The sequence below is a fragment of the Crocuta crocuta genome, unplaced genomic scaffold (assembly GCF_008692635.1).
Source record: "Crocuta crocuta isolate KB4526 unplaced genomic scaffold, BGI_CrCroc_1.0 scaffold24, whole genome shotgun sequence".
In the NCBI taxonomy this organism is placed as follows: Eukaryota; Metazoa; Chordata; class Mammalia; order Carnivora; family Hyaenidae; genus Crocuta; species Crocuta crocuta.
This window is the reverse complement of record NW_027530974.1, coordinates 9394658-9404354: the sequence shown is the minus strand read 5'-3', so window position 1 is coordinate 9404354 and position 9697 is coordinate 9394658. Positions and strand designations below refer to the sequence as shown.

The window sequence follows — 9697 nt, the reverse complement described above, 5'->3', positions numbered from 1 at the left end:
ACATCTTGGCTTTACGTTCCCGAGGGCTCGGGGCCACCTCCCCCTCCGTTCCCAGTTCTGTCCGGGAGGGGTGACTGGCCTTGCAGATGCCAGGAGGGCGCGAGCTGACGACGAGCGAGGAAAGGCGGTGCAGGGGGAGGTGTGTCTTTATAAACGCGCGGGCGGCTGTCAGGAGCCCACGCTGCGGACCGAGTGGAGACCCTTCAGCACCGCGGCTGAGAACAGGGCTCTTTAACCCGTCTTCACCACTTCTGGATTTCTAAATAAATTCTCTCTCTCTGTCTCTGTCTCCTCTATCCAATACATTTGTTAAGAGGAAAACATCACCCATCTCTAGATTTTCTTCTTCTGTTTTTCAGGATCATTGGCGGCGAGCGCAGGCGAGGTGGGGCAGATGCTGGCCGAAGCAGGGCAGAAGGAAGACTGTGTGTGCTCCTACGGAATGAAGCTCAGTTGGGACATCAACGATCCACAGATGCCTCAGGTACGTGAACCCGGCTGTGGGCGCGCGTGTGGCTCTGGGCCATCCAAGAAAGGGCTGGTGGTGTTCAAGTTCTTGCAGAGACTCAGGAGAGACCTTCTCCTTCCACTGCCACATCCCTGGAAAGTCCTCAATGGTTAGAGGGACCCACAAACAGCAGAGATGCGTTTAGTGATACGCCTTCTCCCAGCTCTTTCCTTGCGCTTGGCTGAAACACACCGACAGCCCTGCAACTGTCAGGCCCCAAGTTCCCAGTCATCTGGCGAGAGCAGGATGCCCGTCTCACTTTCCTTCATCCCAGATAGAAATCAGGTGATTCTTTCTTGATCCATTCTTTGAAATTCATGAGAAGGGTAACAGAGAATCTCAGCCAATGTGGATACCACTGCCTCTCACGTAGCAAAACTGTAAGATGCGACTATCAAGACTATCAATCGGGGCCACCCGCATCTTAAACAAATAGCATGACTTGAGTCATTTATGCAGCCGCCAGGGGCTGCCTGGGTGGTCATGCTAACAAGATCATAGGCACAGAGAGCCTCTGGAATCCAGATTTTGGATGTCACTTCTGAGCTTACTGCTCTAATGACAAGGAAATCACCTCCTGTTAGGGTGAATTTGTTCTATTTTGTTTTGTTTTGATGGAACAATGTAGTTTAGGGCCAAGTCCAGGAAATGAGCTGGGCAGTTATTCTTGGTCATACTGGCTTGGGGCAAAAACTGAGGAAATGCCTTTGAAGCCCTGGGCTTAGGTAGAAGGAAAGAGGAGTGGCTCCAAGTATTTGCAATGGTGGACTTCTAGCGATGTTGTGGCATAGGGGTAAGAGACATGGTGTTTATTCAACATCTATGATGTGCCATATTGGTATTCAGATGGATAGCAATGATAGCAAATGATAGCAAAGTCAAGTAGCCTCTCAAAGAGATGAGCGCTTTTTTCGATGTATATATGTGTAGTAATTCAGTTTTTTTAATGTTTATTTTTGAGAGAAAGAGAGAGAGGGAGACAGAGTGCGAGCAGGGTAGGGGCAGAGAGAGAGGGAGACACAGAATCCAAAGCAGGCTCCAGGCTCCCAGCTGTCAGCCCAGAGCTCTACATGGGGTTGAACTCATGAACCACGAGGTCATGACCTGAGCCAAAGTTAGATGCTTAACTGCCTGAGCCACCTGTAGTAATTCAGTTTAAAGCCTGCTACTTTACAGTTACCCAGTACCATTTGTGTGAAAGTGGACCACAGCATAGCAAAGACACCTCGTTCTCACTGACTTCCATCCAGAAAATTTTCATAGGGAAAATAATCGAATCTTGAAAAAAGCCACTTTCAAATAGTGGAAAGATGGCTCCTCTTTCAAGCATTTTCTAGACTTCCGATGCAAATGTGAATTATTTTTCCTTTGGGAGCCTGGTTCTTAAGCAAGGAGTGAGCGTAATCTCTTAAAAGGGCAGGTGCACTGGGAAATAGAAGTGGAAAAACAGGATCCCACCCTTGCTCTGAAGGGTGAAAGGCTAACTGAAGGGGAAAGAGCTACACTGGCTGTATGACCTTGAGATAGTTCCCAAATTTGCCTTAGTTTCAGGCTAAGATGACCTGTCATCAAGTGGTGGAACTAGATAACAATCTTAAACTATCACCCAGATTTCCTGTCATGGTCGGTGTGTGCATGCTCGTCTGCATGTGCATGTGTGCTGACACATTAGAACAAATGCAGCTCAATCCTGGAGTCCTCTACTCTTGTTTTGATTTTCAAATATGACCTCTGTGGCTTCATTTTCAGTGTCACTACTGCTTTGGTAGCTGGTATGAGACATGGGAGGCATGATTCTCTCATGAAAGTCCCCCTATAGGGGGACGCTAATGGCATACTCTCTTCTGGAAAGAAGAGAGTCTATTGTCTATTTTACTAAGATCCTTAGATTGAAATGTTCACTTTAAAAATAAAGATATTAGCATTTAGATATTAGAGTTGATAGTACATCATTATATATTTCATTTGGGACTTACCTTAAGTCAATGTATTAATTTATTTCAATTACAATATTTCTGAGAAAAGATAAATGATGCCTATTAGTCATAACAAAGATTTCGACAATATCCCTGTGGTTTTGGAACCAAAAATGTGTATTTACCTATCACTGTTAGAATGTATACTACTAACGATGCATCCAAGTCAGAATTGTCGGACTGAGAATAGGTTTTGCTTTGCAAATGTTAGATCTAATTTCTTTGGATTGGGGGGGAAGAGAGAAGGTGCAAATGACTTAATACTATGATAATCCTCTTCCAAGCCTCTATCATACCGGTAAAGCCAGTGGGGTCTGGCCACCATAGATCTGTTTAAATACCAGTTATGCCACCATAGAAGGTTATCTCTCTAACTTCCGCTTCCTTATCTACAAAATAAGGGTATGGATGCCCATCATGGAAGGCTGTTGTGAGGATCATAGATACTTCGTAATGTAGCTTTGCAGGCCATACTGTCTCCATGCCAAATGCCCAGTTCTGCCATATACAAAAAAACAGTCATAGACAATATGTAGACAAATTTGCATGGCCATGTCCCAGACCGCTTTCTTTATGGATCTTAATTTTGAATTTTATATAAATTTCTCTTTTCTGGAGGGGGGAGGAGGAAGAAAGAGAGAGAGGGAGACAGAGAGAGAGAGGAAGAGTTTGAGCAAGACAGGGTGGGGTAGAGAGGAATGGGGAGAGAAAGAATCTCAAGCAGACTCCATGCCCAGTGCAGAGCTCGATGCAGGGCTCCATCTCACCACTGTGTGATCATGGCCTGAGCCAAAATCAAGAGTCTGACACTTAACCGACTGAGCTACCCGTGTACCCCTGAATTTTCTATAATTTTCGTGTGTCACAAAATATAAATCTTTGGATTTTCCCCCAGCCATTAAAAAATATAAAAATCATTCTTAGCTTGCGAGTTGTGTACCAAAACAAGTGACAAGAGGGGATTTGGCCAAGGACTCCAAGTGTGCTGACTCCTACCCTAGATAGCACCTGGTAAATATTAAGTGCTTAGTAAAGGGCAATTTTATATTAAACTTCTACACAAGAAAGACATTGGAGTATAGATAACACATATCATGGACAAAGACCACCAACCATGACTATTGAAGCAGCGCTCAGAATTTTGTTCATTTATTGTTTTATGATTTTAGGAATAGAATTTAATGATTCATCACTTCCATATAACACCCAATGCTCATCCCAGCAAGTGCCCTCCTTAATGCCCATCACCCACTTAGCCCATCTCCCCACCAACCTCCCCTCCAGCAACCCTCAGTTTATTCTCTGTATTTAAGAGTCTCTTGTGCTTCCCCCACCTCTGTTTTTCTCTTATGTTTTCTTCCCTTCCCCTATGTTCATCTGTTTTGTTTCTTAAATTCCACATGTGAGTGAAATCATGGACTTAACCTATTTCGCTTGGTGTTCAGTTTTTTTTTTAATTTTTAATGCTTATTTATTTTTGAGAGAGAGAGACTGAGCACAAGTGGGTGAGGGTCAGAGAGAGAGGGAGAAACAGAATCCAAGACACAGGCTACAAGCTTCGAGCTGTCAGCCCAGAGCCCGATGCAGGGCTTGAACCCACGAACAGTGAGATCATGACCTGAGCGGAAGTCAGATGCTCAACCAATGGAGCCACCCAGGTGCCCTCGAGTGCTCAGTATTTTAGATATAATTTATTATTTCAGCCATGGGGCTCTTTGTTGAGGAGAGTGACAATCCACATTGCCCTGGGGAGAGGCCCAACCCTCCAGCAGGCTCCACCCTGAGCTTTACCTTGATGACTAGGACCTCCATCACAGTGTCCCTATAAACGTGGAGAGCAAAGTTGGGAGGAATAAGAAGAGCTGCTGTTGTCTCTCTAGTGTTGTTCCGGGTATCACTACCGATGTGACTGACAGGTATGGGGTAAAGGCAAGAGCTTTCAAAGAAAAAGCACTGGATCAAAGTAGAGATATTTACAGACTGAATTGCATTTCAGTGATAGAGCATTCCAGTTACTTTTTCCCCTGGCACTTTGATGCTTACTTTGAAAAATGTTTTCATTAAAAAATTTTTTTCTAATGTTTATTTATTTTTGAGAGAGAGAGCAGAGGAGGGGCAGAGAGAGAGACGGAGACACAGAATCAGAAGCAGTCTCCAGGATCTGAGCTGTGAGCACAGAGCCCGGCCCAGGGCTAGAACTCCAAACCACAAGGTCATAACCTGAGCTGAAGTTGGACACTTAACCTACTGAGCCACCCAGGTGCCCCAAAATGTCTTCATTTTTAATTTAACATTTAAAGATAACCGGAAGTGGTATGTATACCATTATGGTCAGGCAAAGAGGCTCTGCAATCAAACTGTTAGGGGTCAAATCTGAGAGCCAGGTCTTACTGTGACCTTGGGCACAGCAATTAACCTCTCTGGTCTCCATGTACTATTGGAATAAATGGGAACAATAAAAGTACCTATTGTCCGTGTGAGTTCTGAAAGGCTAGATGAACTAGTACATGGACACCATTCAGAGGATAATCAGCAAACAGAACGGCAGGTGACATTTTGTGACAGTACAGTTTCTGCGTTTTATGACATCCCGGGAATGAAAAGGGACCTGTTTTCACTCTAATGTGCTCAGGACAAATTAAAAGTGTGCCGTGTGAGGTGCTGGCCAGATCAACCCCACCGTCCTTCCCTTCCCTTTCCAGGAACCGGCCCACTTCGACCATTTCTGCGAGTGGCCTGACGGCTACGTGCGCTTCATCTACCGCAGCGACGAGAAGAAGGCCCAGCGCCACCTGAGCGGCTGGGCCATGCGCAACACCAACAACCACAATGGTCACATCCTCAAGAAGTCGTGCCTGGGCGTGGTAGTGTGCGCCCGGGGCTGCGCCCTGCCCGACGGCTCCCGCCTGCAGCTGCGGCCCGCCATCTGCGACAAGGCACGGCTGAAGCAACAGAGTGAGGAGGGCCTTGTGGCCTTGACTTCTCTTCCCTCCCCGCCCCCCCACAGGTGTGCCCTTTCCTCCTTCGAAAGAGGCTGAGCTCCAGTTGTTCCTGATCTTTGTCTCCCTCTGCTTTGCAGAGAAAGTGTGTCCCAACTGCCATTCTGCATTGGAGTTGATCCCCTGTCGAGGGCACAGCGGGTACCCCGTAACCAACTTCTGGCGGCTAGATGGCAACGCGATATTTTTTCAAGTAGGTGAGGGGAGGGGAATGTTACAGTTTGTGGTGGATTGTAGGGACCAGCCCGCCTGCCATGTGCCTTAGGATCTCTGAACTAATCCAAATGCAGCCTTGTGGTCAGAATTCGGTGCCCCTACGAATGAGCTCACCTTGGGTGTGCTCTGTAAGGGCTCTAAACCAAGTTATAGTTATAGCTGACTTAGGATGGTGAAAGGATTGCCAGGTAACCTTTTAAGATTTCTGTTCTTGATGCTGTTCACTAATTTTTTTTCCTCTGTCGTTGTGAAAAAAAAGAACAACAACTTGAGATCTTCGGAAAGGCGTATTCAATTTTTGACAGACGTAGCAAGTTTCCAAAGAACAAATGTATGGTTTATTTCCTTATTAATGCAGGCCAAGGGAGTTCACGATCACCCAAGACCAGAGAGCAAATCAGAGACAGAAGCTAGAAGAAGTACCATCAAGAGACAAATGGCCTCTTTTTACCAACCCCAGAAAAAGAGAATTCGAGAACCAGAGGTAATGGGGAGCTGACATTATGCTGTGGCCTGTGTTCATTATTATCACAAAATGCATTGACAATTATGTAAAATATGAACTTCATTATTTAGAAAGGTTTGATTTTATGTGAAAATTATATCTCCAACAAAATGTCATTGAATCAACATTTTAGATAGATTTTTTTAAAGTTTACTCATTATTTATTTTGAGAGAGTGAGAGCGAGAGGATCCCAAGCAGGCTCCACACTGTCAGTGCAGAGCCTGATGGGGGGCTTGAACTCACAAAGTGTGAGTTCATGACCAGAGCCGAAGTTGGATGCTTAACCAACGGAGCCACCCAGGCACCCCTTTTTGGATAGGGATTCTAATTTCTTCTTTTTAAAAAACAAAAGCAAACCATCTCTACTCTCAATGATGATGTGAAGATGTGTGCTGACATTCTGATGCAAGGGCAGTTATCCATTTTTAATAAAGAGAGAAATATGTGCATACCAACAGTGAGTTAACAGTGCATCCTTGAGAGGGTAGGATCCTTGGCATTATTTACATAGAACAGATAAAATTTCTTGGGGCAACTTGATCCACTCTGGCTTTTCAACCAAAGCACACCAAGCCGGCAGTGTTAGTCTGGGGATAAGAGAAACTGATGATTGAGCAGTTTCTATGTACCAGGCACATATGTCTAAGAGCTTTTGCACACAAAATGGTAACAAAAGCCTAAAGAGGAGGTTATTATTTTTGAGCCCCATTTTTTTGCAATTTTGCCGATTTTATTTATTCTTCGAACTTATCTTTCCTGTACTAACTTTTATTTGTCCAATTAGAGTTACCTACAGTTCTCAGCACTTGCAATGTAAGGGTAAGAGGCTCTGGTAGGCTAAACATTAGTTTCTATTTATGCTCAGAGAAACCAGATCAATTGTGCTAACTTTATTTTTTCTTTTTCAACAGTCTTAATTCTTTCTTTTTGTTAAAATAGGAATCTGAGGCTCAGAGAGGTTAAGTAACTTGATCAACTGATGAGGGACAGAGTCAGGATTTGAACCCGGGTCTGTGTCAGGCTTCTGTGTCTCTGCTATTATAAACCTAGGATGAGGAAACACAGGACCATCTACCAGTCAGACCCACCCTTCCTGACTACCCATGAACCCTCTTCATTCAGCAGTAAGCTTAAGTTCTACAGTCCTTGGACCATGTGCCCAAATCGCATACCCAAGCAGTACCGTGCTCACGACACAGAACCCACTAATTGGAAGTGTTTTTTTTTAATGGTTTTATTTTTATTTTTGAGAGAGAGGGCAAGAGAGAGCAGGTGAGGGGCAGAGAGAGAAAGGGACAGAGGTTCTGAAGCAGTCTTTGTGCTGACAGCCGAGAGCCCAATACGGGGCTCGAACTCACAAACTGTGAGATCATGACCTGAGCTGAAGTCAGAGGCTTAACCAACTGAGCCATCCAGGTGCCCCTGGAATCTGTTCTTATTCGGTTGGTTGGCTACTGTTACAGATGCGTTTGCCTATGTAATTTACATTTTTATTTACAAGTAACAATTTATATCATTTTTTTTTAGCCTGGGGAGAATCAAGACAACAGTGGACATTTCAACAACATGTCTTCCTTGGAAGATCCAGAAGAGTTTGATATAATTACTGACACCGGCTTCCCTATTCCAGGGCAGCCTTGCTTTTCCTTCCCCAACTCGGATGCTTACAAAGCTACCTGTGACCTCGCCGCCTTTCAAGCAGACATAATGCCACCCTTTCAGAAATATCCAAACCCAAGAATCTATTTGCCCAGGGCACCTTGCAGCTATGAATTGGCAGGTTCTAGTTACACAAATCCAAGCGCACATCCCACCCTTTATAAAAATCCCAGCAGTATCCCAAATGACAAGGACTGGGTCCATCTAAATGCACTGCAATATAGCATCAACTCATACAGCAGCTTTGAGAGGAGCTTCGATTTCGCGGGTAAACAGCATGGCTGGAAATCAGCTCTTGGAAAACCTGGTTTTGCGGAGAGGACTGACCATGGACAGTTCCAGGCTGTCGCCACTCACCCCTGTTATAACACAGAGCTTCCCTGCAGGTACCTCACGACTCCCCCGGCAGGTGCTCCCGCACTACAGACGGTGATCACCACCACCACCAAAGTGTCCTATCAGGCCTATCAGCCCCCCGCTCCGAAGTACTGTGACAACGTGCCGGAAGTTAAGAGCCTTTCAGGGTGTAACTATGCTTCTGAAAACATCCCCGTGTCCATCTATCCGGAAGGCATGGACTTGCCAACCACAGTGGCCAGGGAAGCCTCTCCCGCAGGGCTGCTGCCTTTGAAAATTCCAGGTGATTGCAGAGCTCTGAGACCCACTTTGGCTTTTCCTCACGAGTCGGCTCCCTCCAGGACAGACGGAGCAGAGACTTGGGATGTGTGTCCACCGAGGTTGGGGTCCGCAATTAGTTATTCTGATGGGGTTAGTCCATTCTTTGGCTGTGACAATGAGGATTTTTGAACCACAATCCTGGGCACAACATAATGTTGGTGTCCACGCAGGCAGGAGATGTGGGAGAGGAACTATCTCTTATTGAGTTGGGAGATTGATCTAGTAGACATAGATAATGATAAAAATGCTGATCAGTTGAGAAAATTATGGGTTGGGAGTGTTTAGATAGTATAGGGAAATTCTGCACAGCATTTGAAAACCTATCACTCTACCTGGCGTTCGGTCTGATGTGACTCTCCCAAATGAACGAATGAGCAAACTAGACACCACGATGACCAATAAGCTCAAGTCACTGGAGGAGAAGCCAAGAATCCTGGTCCTCATGCTAAGCCTTTCCCATCTGACGATAGAGAATTTCACATATCCTTATCTGGCCTTAGAGGTCGTCAAAATAGCTTCAGGAAGAAATCTTTACAATCTTATCGCCTGAGTCACTTTATAAAATTTTTATTAGAATTTACAACGTATTAAAAGAGCTTCAGGAAATAAATTTGATCATTCTATCTCCAAGGATATAGCTATTGCTTAAAAAAAAAAAAAACCTACAATATTGCCGTGATAACACGCCATTGTTTTTAAGAGAATCTTCTCTCTCAGTATCAGCTGAATACCTTTTCTTAACATCGATGAATGTTTTCGTAAGAGACACAGCCTAATGATGATGTGTATTTAATGGCTTGTTATTTTGCTAAAATATGTTTTTTTCTGAATCGGTTTCAGAATTAGAATTGAGATGTTTTATTCAAATGCAGATTTGCTGTTCCTTTGTTACTCCTCATAAATGTCATTGATAATGTTCAGTGAACTGTAATAAAGAAGTTTTAAAATGACATAGCTGGTACATGTGCTGTTTTGAAATAGAAATAGGAAAAAAATATCGTTCAGATTATGACCTGGGAAAACAGTTGTTATATACGAAAACATATTCATTTTATTTAACAGTTTTGGAGTTTATTTCATTGTGTTTTATTTATTTTTTATTTTTTTTAACGTTTATTATTTTTGAGAGAGAGATAGAGTGTGAGTGGGAGAGAG

The 9697-nt window shown here is 44.2% G+C and overlaps 1 protein-coding gene across 1 annotated transcript; it reads left to right on the top strand.

Moving 5' to 3' along the window:
• The first annotated feature begins 394 nt into the window (after positions 1-394).
• Positions 395-8671, top strand: GCM2 (glial cells missing transcription factor 2). The gene is made up of 5 exons (XM_077769967.1): positions 395-484; positions 5187-5439; positions 5564-5676; positions 6058-6183; positions 7733-8671. The coding sequence occupies exons 1-5, from the start codon at positions 395-397 to the stop codon at positions 8669-8671; spliced, it is 1521 nt and encodes a 506-aa protein (XP_077626093.1).
• Positions 8672-9697: the final 1026 nt, after the last annotated feature.

What these genes read in the sequence shown, in the direction of transcription:
- GCM2 (XM_077769967.1), top strand. Translation starts at nt 395, where the DNA reads ATGCTGGCCGAAGCAGGGCAGAAGGAAGACTGTGTGTGCTCCTACGGA. An exon ending in ACGATCCACAGATGCCTCAG is followed by an intron (nt 485 to 5,186) that starts GTACGTGAACCC and finishes TTCCCTTTCCAG; the next exon opens with GAACCGGCCCACTTCGACCA. An exon ending in AGAGAATTCGAGAACCAGAG is followed by an intron (nt 6,184 to 7,732) that starts GTAATGGGGAGC and finishes ATTTTTTTTTAG; the next exon opens with CCTGGGGAGAATCAAGACAA.